At 33.5% G+C, this 18,716-nt stretch overlaps 3 protein-coding genes across 9 annotated transcripts; 2 read left to right on the forward strand and 1 right to left on the reverse strand.

Annotated features, from left to right (window-relative positions):
• Positions 1–3,370: 3,370 nt before the first annotated feature.
• On the forward strand, positions 3,371–6,518 carry LOC108464291 (zinc finger CCCH domain-containing protein 29-like). The gene is made up of 2 exons (XM_017764508.2): positions 3,371–3,607; positions 4,193–6,518. Exon 2 carries the CDS (start codon positions 4,205–4,207, stop codon positions 6,209–6,211), a length of 2,007 nt encoding a protein of 668 aa, XP_017619997.1. The 5' UTR covers positions 3,371–3,607; positions 4,193–4,204; the 3' UTR covers positions 6,212–6,518.
• Positions 6,519–11,839: 5,321 nt separating this feature from the next.
• On the forward strand, positions 11,840–17,303 carry LOC108464319 (N-(5'-phosphoribosyl)anthranilate isomerase 1, chloroplastic-like). Of its 7 annotated transcripts, none has more exons than XM_053019977.1 (5): positions 11,840–12,084; positions 13,771–13,821; positions 13,891–14,231; positions 14,309–14,472; positions 14,611–15,906. In XM_053019977.1, the coding sequence occupies exons 1-5, from the start codon at positions 12,075–12,077 to the stop codon at positions 14,834–14,836; spliced, it is 792 nt and encodes a 263-aa protein (XP_052875937.1). In that variant the 5' UTR covers positions 11,840–12,074; the 3' UTR covers positions 14,837–15,906. The 7 variants fall into 7 exon arrangements, with proteins under 7 accessions (XP_052875937.1, XP_017620050.1, XP_052875936.1 ...); XM_017764561.2 differs by having other exon boundaries at positions 13,894–14,231; XM_053019979.1 differs by lacking the exon at positions 11,840–12,084 and adding an exon at positions 13,285–13,533 and having other exon boundaries at positions 13,775–13,821.
• Positions 15,567–18,593, reverse strand: LOC108464318 (omega-3 fatty acid desaturase, chloroplastic-like). Its single transcript, XM_017764560.2, has 8 exons — positions 17,831–18,593; positions 17,628–17,717; positions 17,088–17,154; positions 16,917–17,009; positions 16,656–16,841; positions 16,237–16,317; positions 16,008–16,145; positions 15,567–15,907 (listed from the first exon to the last, which is right to left on the reverse strand). The coding sequence occupies exons 1-8, from the start codon at positions 18,340–18,342 to the stop codon at positions 15,722–15,724; spliced, it is 1,353 nt and encodes a 450-aa protein (XP_017620049.1). The 5' UTR covers positions 18,343–18,593; the 3' UTR covers positions 15,567–15,721.
• Positions 18,594–18,716: the final 123 nt, after the last annotated feature.

Raw genomic sequence — 18,716 nt, forward strand, 5'->3', positions numbered from 1 at the left:
GAAACTTAAATGACTTAAATTCAAAATAATCTAAAGTCGAAACAATTTAAAAAACACAAATGTACAAAAAGAAATAAAATTTAAACTGATTTGATCTTAATTAACCCTATCCAAAATTAACTCGCCCACCCAATTTGTCGATTTAGTCACTAATCTTTACTACTTTCACTTTTATTAAACTATTATTGAAGATGTATTTAGTATCGCTTCTCAAAAGTACTTTTTCATATCAAATCAATTTTTCAAGTCATAGCCAATGTTCGGGAGACAGATTTCAAGCTAAAAATGCTTTTCAAATTGAATTTTTAAGTCAATCCAAAAAACTAAAATTTCTAGTTTTTTTATTTTAGAAAATCATGTTTAACCCTAATTATAGGTGTACCTAAATTAGGTCAGATCGATGTTTGATTTAAAAAAATTTAAACCTGACCTAACCCATCTCGTCCAAATGACTAATTTTATTTTTAAAAATAATAAAAATAAACTAGACGAAACCAAATCAGAATAAAATTAAAAAACCCAAACTAAAATCCAACCATAAACAAGTCTCACTAACCAGACTAGTTGAATTACTCGACCCATAAACACCTAACCCTTTAACCACTTCACTATTTTTCATTTTTGTAAATTCAACTGTTTTGATTATATGTATATGTATGTGTATGTATATGTATATAATTGTTAGCTAATTTTCGACAATACACGACATATAAATAATTAAAAAATTAAAAAATTATTTTTAAAGGATAAAAAATATAAATGGATGTGGGTAGACCAAATAGGCGAGACAACCTAAAATCGTATATAACGGCTATAACATTTATATATATATATATATGTATGTATATATATAATCAATTAATTTGTTCTTTTCTGGTTAAACTGCTTTTGTTATCTGTATTTGAGTGTCATAATTTTGGATAATCTAAATATTTTTATTTTTATATTCGAATAGGGAACCAAACTCCCCTAATTCATGCATGCTTTACTCTTATATTTTTATTATTACATTAATTTAAAAAATAATGCTGAATTAAATAAGACAAATAAACAAATCAAAGGAATTAACATATAAGTAACTTTTAACATTAAAAAATTTGAGCAAAGCTAAGAAATGATTTGTTAAAGTTCGATTTTTTGAAAAATTTTTTGAAGTGTATATGAGGAGAGAGGTAGAGGCATTGGCCCCCTCACAGAAGACCCAGAGGAGAGGTATTAGCATAATATGTGATGTTAATTATATAGCCACCTACATGTAGGGAGACTCGAACCACCTACTTGTAAGTATGGTACCATTTGGCTGTCCTCAATCGTCTTCTCTTATACTATGTATCAATGTGATTAAATATCAAATTTCGAGCCTTCTTATCATTAAGCTAAAATGTGATTCGCACAAGCTTCGATAATAATTTTTATAATTAAATCGAGTTGAGTTGAATTATGTCTTAAATTTCCTAAACATTAAAAAATATCTCATACACCTGAAAATATTTTATAATAATTTTATCATCATGTTCATATGATTGAAAAAAAGACATTGCAAGTTCACACATTGGAATCTCAAAACAGTTAATAACATGATCCAAGAAAATCTGAAAAACTGTAGAATCACATGTAAGGAAAATTCTTTCCAAGTCAAAGCCCTTTGCCCAAAGAGTCAAGCATGTTGGGTTTGCCCTTAGTCAAAAAAATAATCCAATTTTGGTTGCATAATAAATAATCCATAAATTTTGAATTTCTCATAAAAATTTAATCAATACTTATGACCAAGTCCTACATAAAATCCAAATTTAGGATCAAATCAAAAAAAATATTAAATTCAAGCACTAATTTAAACAGAAAATAATTTAAGGACTAAGGTGAAATAATTACCAAGTTCAAAGACTAAATACTGCCTTAATCAAAGTTTCTAAAATCAAATCTATGGTCAACTGATTAAATTACTAATTTTCGATTCAATTGAATTTTTTCTGTTCAGATTAATATATTAGTCAATTCTCAATTTAATTGGTCTGATTTCAACAACAATAACTTTAACTGAAGTTATTAAAACTAGATTAAGTATCGATATAAACCGATTGAGTTGAACTAAAATATCAATTGAACCAAATCCCTAAAATAAATAACCTAATCAATTTTACCAATCTGAAAAATATGAGTTTTTAACCTTTTTTTTTTCAAAAGCATAGAGTAAGTGGAAGGGTGAGTCATAGTGGGAGACAGGCATATCTTGTCCGAGTCTATCTGTTTTTTTTTTATGTGAGAGACTGTGAGTGTGACCCACCAAAAATGGAAAGGGAAAACGCGTGTAAGACTCAACTCAGCTTAACTCAACTCAGCTCTCACTCACTCGGTACTCACTATGTTTACAGCTTGGAATCAATGAATCTCTGCCTCCCCACTTGTAGCCAACCCACCTTTCTGACTCACACGTGAGAGCCAGCCACTTTGGAATTTCAACACACAAAAAAAATTTCCAAAATCTTTTCAATGCAATTTGCATTTCATTACAAATTTCATTTCCATTTCATCTTCAATGGCAGATTTTTTTATATTTTGGGTAAATTGCACTTAATGTCACTAAACTATTAGTAAATTTACAATTTGGTCACTTAACTTAAAAAAATTATAACATAGTCACTAAACTTCAAAATAGTTTTCATTTAAGTTACTGAGTTGTTAAAATGATTGTTGTATGACATTCTGTGTTCGCATCGCCTACAATAATCAAAATCTCTCATTTTTTTCTCATGAAACAACTTTGAATGTCACGAATCTATGAATTAAAATCCAAACAATTTTATTTTTATCTCCGAAACTAACCATTAGATCAACTTGAATCTAAGGTAAGTTCTTCTACTCGTTGATTGATATTGGTCTACTGTACCGATTGTCGAATCGTCACTTAGAGCTTACTAGGCGAAATGTTTTTTTTCTTTTAAAAACTTAATATTCGATGACTTAAATAAAATCTATCTTTCCCCTTCTCTACAATTCATTTTATTTTCATGAAAAAGCTCTGAACATTAGGAATCTGTGAAATAAAATCTGAACAGCTTTTTTCTCTGATTTCTGAAACTAACTATTAAATCAACTTAAATTTAAAGTATATTATTTTACTCGTCAATGGTTACTAATTCACCATACCGATTATCGAATCGTCACCTAAAGTTCTCTAATTGAACTATTTAAAAAAAAAAAACTTAACAGCCATATAACTTAAATAAAACTTTCAAATAGTTCAGTGACCATATTGTATCTTTTTTCAACTTGAATGACCAAAACATAAATATACTAATAATTTAATGGTCTTGAGTGTAATTTACCCTAAGTGTTTTCTTCAAAAAGCTAAATGCCTTCCTTTTGAAGATTTGACTTTGACTACCTCAACAGAAAGGGGGAAGAGGAAGAAAAGTCACACTTTCCTCCCTTCTTCCTTGTAAACCAGCAATATACTCCATATTTAAAAAGCCCTCAACTTGGTTCTTTTTTCCTCTCAGAACAGCTTGTTCATATCCCCATTCTCTTCTCTTAATCCTTTCCTTCATTTTTTTCAACTGAAAAAAAAGGTCTTTCTTTGTTTTCTTCTACAGAGATTGCTTGTTAGGTAAAAAAACCTTCAACTTTGGCTTTGGTTCTCTTGTTTTTGATGAATTCATGAGTTTTTTGGGGTCAAAAGTTGTGAAATTTTGGGTATTTGGTGGTTTTTTAGCTAAGAAATGTTAGCTTCTTAAAAAAAGGCCTAGTCTTTGATTTAGAACATTGCTTACATGTTTAAAGAGTTAAGTAAAAGAATTAATTTAGGTAAAAAATTGTTAATTTTTGGGTCTTTTGTGTTTTTTGGTTTAGAAATGTTAACCTAAGAGGAATAAGTCTTGAAAAAAAGCCTAGTCTTTGATTTAGAACATAACTTACATGCTAAGTAGTAACTAAAAAAATTGATTAATTGATGAGTTTCTTTGTTTTTGGGCCAAAAATTGTGAATTTTTGTGTCTTTTGGTAGTTTTTTTCTTACAAATGTTAGCCTAAGATGAACGAATCTTAAAAAAAAAAAAGCCTAGTCTTTTATACATATATATGTATGTATGTATGTGTGTATGCTATTTGGCTGTTTAATGGTCTGTTCTTGTATGATTTTTGCTATGGAATGAGGGAACTTAAGTGTTTTTTGTTTGCTTTAATCATTATGCAGGGCTTCTTGCTGATGTGCAGTGGTTCAAAGAGCGAACTTGTTCCTTCAAATTTCACCATGGAAGGTGAATTACAAGGATGTAAACCCGATGCTCTATCTAAATGCTCGGTTTTGCTTGAATTAGCCGCCACTGATGATTTGGTAGCCTTCAAAACTGAAGTAGAAGAAAAGGGTTTGGATCTTGGTGAGGCAAGCTACTGGTATGGTAGAAGAATAGGGTCGAAAAAGATGGGGTTCGAAGAGAGGACCCCTTTGATGATCGCTGCCATGTTCGGTAGTATCGATGTTTTGAACTACATCGTTGGTACCGGAAAAATTGATGTGAATAGAGCTTGTGGTGCTGATGGCGTTACTGCTGTTCATTGTGCCGTTGCTGGTGGTGCGAGTTCTTCGGTTCAGGTCATTAAGCTCTTGCTCGATGCATCTGCAGATGCTAATTGTGTTGATGCTAATGGGAACAAACCGATTGATCTGATCGTTCCGGGTTTAAAATCTTTGAGTAATTCCAAAAAGAAGGTGATTGAGTTGTTGTTGAAAGGTGATGATGTTGATGGTGGTCTTAGCCTGGAAGAAGAATCCGAAAAGACGGTTCTGAAGAAAGAATATCCTGTTGATATATCATTGCCTGATATCAACAACGGGATATATGGAACCGATGACTTTAGGATGTATACCTTTAAGGTGAAGCCTTGCTCGAGGGCATACTCTCATGATTGGACCGAGTGTCCTTTCGTTCATCCTGGTGAGAACGCGAGGAGGAGGGACCCGAGGAAGTATCCATACAGCTGTGTGCCTTGTCCAGAGTTTCGTAAAGGAGCATGCCCTAAGGGTGATGCTTGTGAATATGCGCATGGTGTGTTCGAGTCATGGCTTCATCCTGCTCAATATCGGACTAGACTTTGCAAAGATGAGACTGGTTGCACACGTAAAGTCTGTTTCTTTGCTCATAAACCTGATGAGTTGCGCCCTGTATATGCTTCCACCGGTTCAGCCATGCCTTCACCAAGGTCTTCTGCAGTTAATGCAGTGGATATGTCTACTTTGAGCCCATTAGCAGTCGGGTCACCATCCTTGCCGTTGCCTACTGCTTCAACACCACCTATGTCTCCTTTGACTGCCGCTTCCTCTCCAAAAAGCGGAGGCTTGTGGCAGAACAAAGTTAACCTCACCCCACCTGCCTTGCAGTTACCAGGTAGCCGCTTGAAGACAGCTTTTAACGCCCGAGATTTGGATTTGGAAATGGAATTGCTCGGGCTTGAAAACCAGTTGCAGCAACAAAAGTTGATGGATGAGATAAGTAGTCTGTCCTCTCCATCTTGCTGGAGTAAGGAATACAGTAGGCTTGGCGATATGCAGCCTACAAATCTTGATGATGCATTTGGATCACTCGATCCTTCCTTGCTATCTCCATTGCATGGACTGTCCGTAAAATCTGCAACACCAACCCAGATGCAATCTCCAACTGCTCTTCAAATACGCCAAAACCAACTCCGCGCAACCTACCCACCAAACCATTCATCCTCCCTTGTGAGGAACCCCTCGGCATATGGTTTCGACTCCTCTGCTGCAGTGGCAGCAGCACTAATGAACTCAAGGTCTTCCGCATTTGCAAAACGGAGCCAAAGTTTCATAGACCGTGGAGCAGTCACCAGTCGTGCTGGACTCACTGCACCTGCTAATTCCGCAACCATGATGTCCTCAAACATATCCGATTGGAGCTCCCCTGATGGGAAACTTGATTGGGGCATTCAAGGAGATGAGTTAAACAAGCTTAGGAAGTCAGCTTCCTTCGGGTTCCGTAACACCCCAACACCAACCCCAACCCCAACCCCAACCCCATCCAACATCGATGAACCAGACGTCTCGTGGGTCAATTCCCTCGTTAAAGATGTTACACCCTCCTCCAGCGGCTCGATGCAGCAACAGCAGCAACAATACAACATCGGTAAAGGTGTTCGAGAAAGGCTTCCACCATGGGTGGAACAAATGTACATAGAACAAGAGCAGATGGTAGCATAAAAGAGACCCTTTTTGCTCATTGCTTTAAATCTAACTTCCATTAAGTTTGTAATAGTAATTCCGATAGTAGCGTTAGTTGACGGTAGAATACTCCGATCGGTCGGTCCACGAAGTAAAAAGAAAAATTCCATGGGCAGGAAAGGTTTAAGTTACTGCTCATGCTTTAGAGGTTTTAGGAGAAAGATGAAAACTAAGCAAAAACAAAATAAATTTATTGATTAGTTCATATTCTTAATTCTTTATGTTTTTATTAATCAATGGCTCATTGTAATATTTTACATAAGTAAAAACTTGTATTGTTATGAGACTCCATTGTTGTGGTGTATTGATTCTTGATTTTTCTCTTATTGCTGCTGTTTTAGCTGTTCATACTGTTCTTTTTGGGAAATAATTAAGCATTTGATGAGTCAAAAAGCATTTAAATCCATTTTTTACCATGGAAATCCTAATGATGAAGCCCCATCCCATATCCAAGAGAAACTAAGATTAGGTTTACAAATTCATCCTTTTAATTTCTGTCAATTTAGTTAATTTTTATTGGTATAATAATAAATTTAGCTTTCACTAGATTTAGAATTAGGATTAAATTGACATGATATACTAGATTTAGAATTAGGATCAAATTGACATGATATGTAAATATTAAAGGTTAAATTTGTTAAATTTTTAAGATTAGGACAAAATTGACAGGCTACATGAAGTGTAAATATTGAAGGCTATTATCCCAATAAAATGTAGGATAAATTGATGAAGAAAGTGAACACCGTGATTAATTATTTTTAATCTCTTACTCTAAATTGCTCAGTTTTTTAAGATGAACTAATTTATTCAATATTAAAATAGAGAGGGGCCGAAGAAATCTTGTTACCTAATATCTATTTTATTTTCTTATTTCCTTAGGATTTTTGTTGTGTTTTTCTTTTAAAAGAGGGTGAATACTCAAAATTAGATATTAAACAATTCTCGGATAATATTAGTAAATTTCGTAGTCTGACTTTGAATTTAGATCCTTTACCATTTGATCCTCTATTTTTATAATGTTATTAATAAATCCAGATTAATAGAACTTTTACCTGCTACCATTAAAGTGATAATATATATATATATATATATATATATTTTTTTTTTACCATTAGTCGGCCACATAATCATGTTGGTACGAAAATCTAATCAATCATATTCAATCAATAATAAATTTAAAGATGAATAAAGATAATTTCAGTGGACAGTGTTCCTAGATTTTTTGAGATGGACATGGATGAGTGGGTGAGTGCTAATCTTAGAGGAGAGATTTGAATGGGATCTGGGGGAGCTGAGCCTCAAATTATTTTTGCGGTGATGTGCTGGATGTTATGGAAAAATAGGAACAAATATGTTTTCCAGCATGGGATTGGCAGAGTGGAAGATACAATCAGAGCTGTCGAGTGTTTTGCTTTTAATTTTTGTGAAACAAATCATACTAGGAATGCTTCTAGAAATTCAAGACTTGGAATGGTTAAATGACGACCACCTCATCTTGGATGGATCAAAATTAATACTGATGGAGAGGCAACTACAAACGGAAATTGGTCGATGGTTGGGGGGGTTCTATGGGATTTCTCTGGGAATTGGGTTGAAGGATTTCAAGGGTTTATTGGAAGGGAATCGGTTGTGAATTCAGAGTTGTGGGCGATTCTACATGATTTAGAAATAACACTGAATAGAGGCTACAATAAGGTTATTATGGAAACTGATTGTATGATGGCAATGGAGATGATTAAGGAGGGTTTGGGAAGTACACATTCGACGACTATTGTCAGGAAAATAAAAATGATGCCTCGACAGTTTGCATCTGTCAAATTCCAGTTCGTGAACAGGGAAGGGAACATGATTGTCCATTGGTTAGCAAGAACTTTTCCCTCAAGTGAAGTGGATTTAGTTAGAATCGATGTTCCCTTATTCCATATTAGAAAATTACTTTTAGAAGATAAATTAGACGATACCCATATAAGAATAAATTGAACTAAAACAATACGATGCCTTCTCTTATCTATCAAAAAAAAAAAATTTACATGCCAGCCAAAATCAATGTTATCACTTTAACATTAGTAATCGTGATATTAATTTCGACCAATTAATTGTACTATAAAATAAAGTATTAAATTATGTGAAATTAAATTAAGAGTTTAAATTTCAAATTAAGTATAGTAAAAGGACTAAAACCAAATTAGACCTTTATTTAATTAGTGAATTAATGAAATATTATAAGATATGATCTAGTTGTGAAAATTTGAAGGTGACCATGTCCATGCCATTGTTGGCTGTATAATGTATTATAAAACTTATATACCCATCAACCAAGTTGCTATTATTTTTATATTATTATGGAGGCTCAAACCTGATATTTGTTGAAGATAAGATTTAATAATGGAGCCACCAAATGTATGATTAAAAATTGAAAAATAAAGGTCAATATTTGATTTTGGTCCCTACACTATGCTTAAATTTAATATTTTATTTTTATACTTTAATTTGTAATTTGACGTAGTGGTATATCTCTAATTTTTTTAATGTCATTAGTTACTCAAAATAGTTAAAATCGTTACTTGTTTCGATTAATGATGAAGAGATTGAATTATGTTGAATCAAGGTGAAAGTATCTAGTAGGTTCTGTTATTATAATGATGGGATCAAATTAGTCATTTTATTATTAAATATATTAATTTGGTCCTATTATTATTAAAAAGAATTTATAGTGAGATTTCGGGAGATCCTTTTAGATAAACGATTGAAATAAAAAGGGAGAAAAAGAAACATCAACCCATCGTTGATTTTACCATGTAGGATTTGCATTGAGAAACGAGAGTTTACGTTTTATCAAATTCAACCGGTTTCAACACTAAAGAAGGAGAGAAATTGATCTCCAAAGAAAAACAATGTATTCAATAACCGGTTTAACATGATCTAGGTCACCAGCACAAAATCGAGTTTCTAACATCACTTGATGAAACAACTACAATCTCCTTGTAAAAATAAAATGTCGACAATGATAAAGAAAAGAAATAAAATAGAACACACAGAAATTTATGTGAAAACTCTTTCAAGAAAAAACCAACGGGCAGAGGAGAAGAAAGTTCACTATATCGAATTCGAATAATACAAGAGGAGAGACGATTACGTCTATTTATAGTTTTAAAAACTTATTCTAATCAAAGTCAAATATAAGTAATATAATAATATTAAAACACTTTATTTCAATCAACATCAAATAAAGGAAGTAAACTTCAATACGGATTCCACTTCGGCCCTCGACCTTCACCCTCGTAGATCTCCTTATCTTGCCGCTTGTATTTTATTTTAATAAGAATTTATGTCACACAACTTTAACACTCCTCATTTATGTCTTTTAACCATAATCGTTGATTTAAAAAGGATCCCAATCTAATAAGATCTTATCTTAGACATTATCAAATTTAATAATAAGACAACTAATTTAATTCGGTCCTTCATAAAAGGACTAAATTCTAAATTTAAATATAAAAGAGTTGCCAGAATCAAAATTTGACCAATTTTTTTTTCAAAAAAGAAGAATGGGTGTGGCTTAACCATATTTTGTTCCAAGAAGGATAGAAAAAGTCATTGTGTTGAGAGCCGCCCACGAGACTAATTCTCAACCAAATGTTTATAATATTTATTTATTTTCAATAAAATATTCTATTCTTTCAATAAAGATATTTTATTACAGAATTTCAAATGTAATAAGCATGAAAAGACAAAAAGGGTGAAGTGTATGTGTTGATGTAATTTGCAATTTCCATTGCCTTTATCAATAAAGCTAAACAATGGTCGGTCTTAAGGTGCGATTCCCACTTCTCCATTTTCACTTTGTTGCCAATGCAAAAAAAAAAAAAAACCCATCAAATCAAAAACATGTTTAAACAAAGGGTTAGAATCGGATTTTGAGTTAATCGTTTAGAATTAATTGATTTATCGGTTTAAATAAAGGTTAAATTAGATTCTGAGTGAATCGTTTAGAATTGAGTTAAAAATTGAAAATAGATGATTTAATCAATTCAACTATCGGTTCAGTTTTAAAAATCTTAACAAAAGGGAAAAAAAAGTAAGCTACATCCAAGATCAATAAACTATTAGTAGTTTTATGTTTTGGTCACTTGATTGGGTTATTAAAATCGTTGTTGTATGTTTATTTATTTATTTACATTGCTTATATAAATCGAAAGCTCTCATTTCTTTTCTTTTCTACAATTTAATTTTTTTTATGAAAGATCAACTTAGATTTAAGGTATATTATTCTACTTATTAATTCGTACTAATTCACCGTACTGATTGTTGATTCGTTATTTGAATCTCGTTAGCTGATCAATAACTTAAATATATTTTTTTAAATAGTTTAATAATTATTTTATAATTTTTTAAAATTAAGTGACTGAAGCGTAATTAATCAGTTGGGTAGTTAAAAAGGAAAAAAAAAGCAATATAAAAGCAAGGAAGGCGTGTGAGCGAGGCTTTTTAGATTTGTGGTTACTTTTTTTTTTTTTTTTTATTATTAAAGGTGGTTCTAATTCTTTTATACCATTAAGCAATATTGGTAGTATCTTTCTTTTATTGATGTAAAATATTATTTTAATGGTCAAGAATAGTATGCTTTGGTTATGGATTGGGTTAGGAGATGACTTGCACGATAAACAAATTAGGTTTAGATGTAAGTTTTGAGATGCCTTTAAATACTTACGTTAACTAAAAGTGTCATCGATGGAATGAAATAAGATAAAAGAGGGTCGTATTTGGGCACTTATACTTGATCTTTGGGTTGTTGAGAGAAAAATAGAGTAGGGTAGGGATGGATATTGCCTAATCTACCATCGCTACTTCCCATCTTTTCTGTGCTCTACCATGAATCCATCTTTGCTTCACTCTGCTTGGGCTTGGTTTGATTTTTACTAGTTATTTTTAATATTTCAATATAAAAGCTAAGCAAATATTTAAATACAATTCTTCGAATAATATTTCTAATATTCTTGATTTGGAATTTTCGAGAAATATATTTAAGGGGAAAAAGGTAAAGAGAATTAGAGGGTTTTTTTTTCTATAACATAAATTTAATCGTTTAATAATTATGTAAAAGGATAAAATAATACTTTTATGTGGCATACATGACATGACGGAGCAAACAATTACTATAACTGTTCTATCATTAATATAACATATTGTCTCACACTGCAATTATGCATGATGAAATTTAAATCTAGATAGGGCTTTTGTCTTAACCAACAATGCCACGACTTCATTGGCATATTAAAACATAATTTTAATGAATTACTTTTCAATTTAGAAAATTTTAAATAATTTTCAAGTTGAATCAAATTGAACTCTAATTTTTTATTTTTAAAATTTAAGTTTAATTTGAGGTAAAATTTAAATTGTTTTAATTTACTCGATTTAACTCGTCTCAATTTAAATATTTAACTTCAAACTCGATTATTTATACTTAGAAATTACATTTTCTATTAAAACCACTGAGTGTTGGACCCAAACCCCAATATTCAGGCTTTATTGGGTTACTTATGCCCATTTAATGAAAGATTTATGAGCCATTTAAATGCTTAGAAACATGGGCTTTATGGGTCTAAAAATGGCCACCAAGCCCGCTTAAAACAACTTTCTTTTTTTCCCATATTGGAAGACAAAATTCATTGCATATTGTCACCTTGGCATTTTTACAAACACATAATTGACAATCTGATTTTTTTTTTTTTTTTGCTTATTTAACTTGTCTTTTTACAAATTTTGTTTCTTTGTTTCAATTTCACATAAGCCAGTTTCAAACAAAGAGCCCCCAACGAGACAACAGCAAGAGGATATAATGCTTTCAGGTTTCAGCTTTTTCCCTCCTTACTCACTGTGTTTACTATCTTGTTTGATTAGTGTAGATAACTTGTTTGTTAATATTTCTGGGTTTAATGAATTTTGAGTGGGTTTTTGTTTATTTTGATGTGAATTTCTTCTTTTGTATGTTTTTGTTTAAGAATTTATAGTGTTGAGTAAAAGTTTCTACTTTGATGCAATGTTGTCAAGGGTGCATGGTGCTCATTAGGTGCTAGAACCCTTATATTGCCTCAGGTGCAAACAACATGTAAATGTGCCTAGTCTATCTACAAAACAAACAATGTGTAAATGTGTGTTTAAGTATGTGTGTATGTATGTGTGTGTGTGTGGCCCCCATAAGGATCCTCCCTTGCATGCAATTTTCTTTTTATTGATTAATGCATGATTTCCTTATGGTCCATGTCGATAATTGAATACTCGAATATTGAGAAGTATGGAGTTTGATACTCTTCATGTATGTCGAACGAAAGAAAGTGAAAAAGGAAATTAAAGGGCACTTCAATAAGTTGAGCTCGATTTATTCCTATCACCTTACAAAAAAAACATGCCTAGGTGCAGTAGGCAGGTGCCTCATGAAGCGCACATAGGCGCATGCCTTGACAGCACTGCATGTGAAGTTCTTTAGTATGTTTGATTATAGACTTTATAGTCTTGGGGAGTTTGTCTGACCCTCCCTATCTGAATGATTAATCTACATTTTGCTGTATGTGGGACCAATTCAAATGTGTTATTATTTCTGGGTTTGATGAATTTTGAGTAGAACTTTCTACTTTGATGCAATGTTGTCAAGTGCACATGTCGCACACTAGGTTCTAGAACCCATATATTGCCTCAAGCACAGAAAGAACTCTAGCCTAAGTGAAGGAAAGAGCAATACGTACTTGTGTGAGTTTATGCACGTGTGTCTAATCTGTCTACAATCAGGCGAGTTTTTTTTCTGTACCTATCACCTTTAATAAAGCATGCCTAGGTGCACTAGCTGAGTGTGATGCGTCTCCACCATTATGGGTTATTCTCGAAGGAAAATTAAAGCGTATGATGAAAATGAAGATTTGGACCTGCTTAGTTTCAGTTTTTTGTTTCGGACTCGAGGCTCATTAGTTCAGTTTTGACCCATTCTTTCACAATGAGGAGGGAGTGTACTAGTTGAGAAAGTGGGGGGGGGGGGGACTGACATGAGAAAGTGGGGAGGGGGGGACTGACATGAGAAAGTGGGAACATGCTTTTTTTTAGCTTTCAGTTACAGTAATACTGGATATATATAGACCAGTTGTTTTCTTTTTCCAGCACGAGTTTTTTATTTGCTTGGTAAGATTTGTATTTGGAGATTTTGTCCTTCTGGTCCGAGTGGAAAGAAAAAAAAAAAAAGGATTGAACTGAAAATTTTTTCGACAAGGGAAATGTGCTTAGGCGCACTAGGCAGATACCACAGGCATGTGAAGTTCTTTATTTTTTGTATGTTTTGTTATGGACTTTGTAGTCTTGGGGAATTTGTCTGACCCTCCCTACTTAAATGATACAAATGTCTTATTATTTCCGGGTTTGATGAATTTTGAGTAAACTTTTCTACCTTGATGAATTTTGTGATACTTTTGTCCCTTTTATTATGCATTTCTGTTGGAAGGCACTGTTTTTTCGTGTTGTATTCATTGTTGACACAGGTTTAACTGCAGGAAGTCAATTCCAGTCAAAAGTTTTGAACTTTCAGTCAAGTCAAATCACTGGTAACTTCTGATTTCAAATGATTTTTTTGAATCTTTAATGCCAAATTTCCTCACGAGTGTTTGTATTAGCAGGCCGAAAAGGAGGAAAATTGAAGAATATAGTCAGATGCAATATTGCACAACCAGACCAAGACTTTTCTTTGATCAAGGGGGATGAAAAGAATCATCCTTTGGTCAAAATGTGTGGTATCACATCAGCTAGAGATGCTGCTTTGGCAGCAGAAGCCGGTGCCAATTTCATTGGGATGATCCTTTGGCCCAAGTCCAAACGCTCCATTTCGCTTTCAGTTGCAAAGGAAATTTCAAAAGTTGCAAGGGAATATAGGGCTGAGCCTGTTGGAGTCTTTGTGGATGATGATTTAGACACAATTTTAAGAGCTTCAGATGCATCAGACCTTGAATTCGTGCAGGTATATTTACTTATTCAATCTCGATTACCTTTCTTGTAGCACAATAAATAACTTAATGTCATTTCCATCATATATAGCTTCATGGAGATCTTTCTCGAGCAGCATTCCGGAAGTTGGTTCAAGAAAACAGAATTATATATGTTCTTCATGCAAATGAAGACGGAGACCTTCAAAACCAGATTTCCGATGAAGACTGTTCTTTAGTAGACTGGGTTCTTGTGGATAGTGCTAAAGGTGGCAGGTCAGTAACCTTTTCTTCGCTTAACTTAATCAGTGAGTTCCATTGTTTGAGAAAAGGAAAATTTCGATGCATGTGCCTTTTTCGTCATTCAAATTTAATTTTAAACACTAAATTTATATTCTGATATATGTTTTGCAGTGGCAAAGGATTTAATTGGGCTCAGTTCAAGTTACCTTCAATCACAAGCAAACGTGGCTGGCTTTTGGCAGGGGGAATCAACCCTAATAATGTTTGTGAGGCCATTAATACTCTCAAACTGCATGGAGTTGATGTAAGCAGCGGTATTTGCGCCCTGCATGGTATTCGGAAAGATCGATCACGGATTTATTCTTTCATGAAAGGGGTCCGCTCTGCACCATATTGATCTATATAGGAATCAGAGATTATCCATCCATTGATTTGTTACATCAGGTACATTTGTTTTGTAATTTATGTACCTTGAACCACAAGTATAAAAAATACTAGTCTTTTTGGTAAAGGAACTGTGGAGGCCCTTGTACTAAGAATCAGATTGCATTCTGCCCCTTCTACTTAAAAAATGGGCAAAGTAGTCCTTATACCTTAAATCAAGGAGCAGACTAATATTTTCTATTATTAAAGCAGTTACACTCATTCTGACATACGATGACTAATTTTTAATGGTAGAAATAGTTGAAATTTTTAACAAAAGAATCAGCTTGTTTTTTGATCTAGTGTACAATGGCTACTTTGCTGATAAAATGCAATCCAACTTCTAGTATAATAACCTTTATGATACTTCTACTCTAGTCATTTTCATTTTTTACCCTTGATTTGTAATAGTTTTCAGACAGCTTGTGACACATAACCTGCAAAGATTAATGAATGGCAAATGTTTATACCTTTCCTTAATGGTCATTTTCCACCTTAGGACATGCTCATTATCTTTGTTTGGTATTGTCATTTTCCAAATTTTGACATGCACATGATCTTTGTTTGTTTTAAAAACTATGAAAGCTACATGTTTTGTCACCATATATGACCACTTATCAAACACACATTCACTTTTTGTGGCTATAATGATCTGTTTTATCCACAGAATCTATAATGCTAATTGTGCACCACACACACGGAGATTCCGCAACTGAAATTGCAGGTTTTTGGTATTATCATCTCATCATACACATCAATTGGGAGAGAAAGAATAAAGTCGAGTGTCGACCACTCAATGTGATGTATTACATATCTGAATCGAGGTTTTAGCCAGAGAATAAAAAGAAACTTCAGTGCTTCAATCTGATTTGTTAGTTCCATATAGTTGAGGATCTGTTTGATAGTACACAACATCACCAATGTCACTCACATAATGATCCTTTCTCATGCTTTTTATGAGTATCCCAAGTAAATAAAATGGTAAAGGCCCGGATTTCTTTGGCTCCCTGTAGTATTTCCCGAGCACTGGCTTCGCTGCTTCGGTCTGTAATTCATGTAACATTTTCTTTAGTATGTGGAAAACCTAAAACATAACTGATGCAGGAAAATAAGATGATGATGATGATGATGATGATGATACTCACAGCTTCAATCAAGTGATAATGTGGGATTTGAGGGAAGAGATGATGTATAACATGAGTTCCAATATCGTGGTGGATGTTGTTAATCCATCCATAATCCCGATCAAGCGTCGTAAGCCCTCCTCTCAGGTAACTCCACTCCTGGTTAGTAAAACACAGAGAAGTTTCAATTGTTATACCATACATAACATGGATGGTTTCTTGGTGAAGAAGCATAAACATTATCCTGAACCTTTCCTCGATACCATGGAAGCTTCTCGTCATGACCATGGTGATGTAGGTATGTCACCAAATCCAACCACATCACAAATATCTGCCATTTTATATGTGAGTCCATTATATCAGACCAGAAATATGAATTTTTTTGGTAAAAGTACCATTAAGACCCCTGTACTGAGAGTTAGATTGCATTTTACTCCATTCACTCAAAAAATGGGCAAATTGGTCCCTGTATGTTAGATTAAAGAGCAAATTTGGCCTTTCTGTTAAAAATTTCGTTCATTTTTATTGTTAAAAACTAACGTAGAAGGACCAGTTTGCTTATTTTAAATAGAGGGGGTAAAATGCAATTTGGTTTCTAGTCTAAAGGCCTTCGTAGTACTTTTACCGAAATTGTTTTGAAGAAATATATGTAGGAACTGAAGCATGTACCGCATAAGGGATGCCGTAGAGTTTAAGCAATGGCATTGGTCCCATTGTAAACGACAAATATGCAAGCAAGCCAACCATTGCTGTCCAACAAGCAGTTGAGGTGATTATATCTTTCCTTTCATTTGGGACAAATAAATCACTGTCTGGATGGAAATGTGAACCCTTTTTTCCGGGACTTCGACTCCACTGTTGACCGTAAACAACATGAGTCAATATAAATATCATTTGATTCGTAAACCGAATCCAACATCTATGGCTTACCAGATAGATAGGATAAGCAAGCATAGGGAAAGGCAGGGTGAACCTCAATAATCTTGTTGCATTGTCCAAACTCTTGTAAATTTTCTCAGACAACTGCCATAAAAGGTAAAGAAATTACTCACTTGTAATGAAAATTTACATGTAAGAAAGGGTTGTGGCGGCGGACATTACCGGATGCCATGACTCGTCATTTTCGACATGCCCGTGATTCTGGTGATGAGTTCTATGGCTAATTCTCCTGCATATATGATCAAAATTGTTGAAAGAAGTTGGTAATTGGATATAAAAGTAAATGTTAAATTCTGCTATAAGTCCCTGTACTTTGTAAAAGTTGTGGATTTAGTCCTTATACTTTAGTTTGACCAATTTTAATCCTTATTGGTTAAATTCAATTACTAGTCTTGTATTGTGTACAGTTGTAGATTTAGTCCATATTCTCTAATTAGATCATTCTAAGTCCTTACAGATTTTGAATTTTGAAATTTCAAGCTTGAAGTAGATGATAGTTGTTAATCTATTAACTGGATTTTTAGTAAATAATATGTTGAAATAACATGCTGAAAAAGCATTACACGTATAACTGCATTGAATTTTGAAAATAGCAGTGCAGACTGAAATTACAAGGATTAAAAATGACCAAATTAACAATTTCTGTAAAGTAGAGGGACTAATAGCAGAATTTAACCAAAAGAAAAAGTTCAGAGAACTAACCATCCATGGTATGGAACAAGGATTGAAGAATGAAGAAGATGACCTGCAACACTATTCAAAGCTGGATTATTGGAAAAACTACCATGTCCACTGCAAAAAAAAAAAGAAGAACAAGACCAATGTCAATGTCCAAATTCAATGTTTTTATGGTCCAGAAGTGACAAACAGAAGAAGACAAGCAAAACAGGGTAATTATTTTTTACCAGTCATGACCAAGAACAAAAAGTGCCCAAAACATGGTTCCTTGAGCAATCCAATAAAGTGGCCAAACAAACCAGTTATTGAAATAAGCAGCAACAGCAGCCAATCCAAACACAACAACAACATCTCTCACAACATAACTCATAGATCTCCATGGATCTTTAACCCAACAATGTTTTGGTATTGCAGCTTTAATATCAGACAACTTAAAAGGAGGTGCTGCACCAGGGTCAAACTCACCATTATTAACCCCATCAATGGCGCTCTCTTCTTTACCTTTATCTTCTTCACTAGTTATTGTCACTTTCAATGGAGCACTCACATTCAACAACCCCAACCCCCCTAAGTTTCTACCTTTAGACCATAAAGTTGGGACCTTGAATGAAGAACACGGTAAAGGTTTGAACTTGAAAGCATTAATGGTGTTTGAAGGTAATGAAGGTCTAGGTTTGTGGTGGATTTTAACGGCAGTGAAGGGTCTTAAACTACATTCTGATACAACCCAACTGGCCATTGGAGGCTGATGCTAAGTGGTTTTTGGGACGAGGTGTACAAAGTTTCAGCCTTTAAAAAAAGGTTCCCAAAGTTTCAGCCTTTAAAAATACATTGGCCTTAGATAAGAGGAGAGAGACAGAAGGAAAAAGTTGTAGCTAATAAAGAAGATAATATTATTGGGTGCTAAAGGGCTTTGCCTTGCTGCCTTACTGTTTGCAGCAACTTGTGTTGCTTGTTGGTTGTCTTTTGTACCTTTCTACTACTACTTGTATATGTATGTGTATGTAATTTACTCATGTGAATTGATTTAATCATAATATTTTTTTAAAAATTATTTTGGTTATGTTTTTATTATTATTTATTTATCAAATAAGGGCATAAGTTAAAGTGCAT

The sequence above is a fragment of the Gossypium arboreum genome, chromosome 10 (genome assembly GCF_025698485.1).
Source record: "Gossypium arboreum isolate Shixiya-1 chromosome 10, ASM2569848v2, whole genome shotgun sequence".
NCBI classification, from domain to species: domain Eukaryota; kingdom Viridiplantae; phylum Streptophyta; class Magnoliopsida; order Malvales; family Malvaceae; genus Gossypium; species Gossypium arboreum.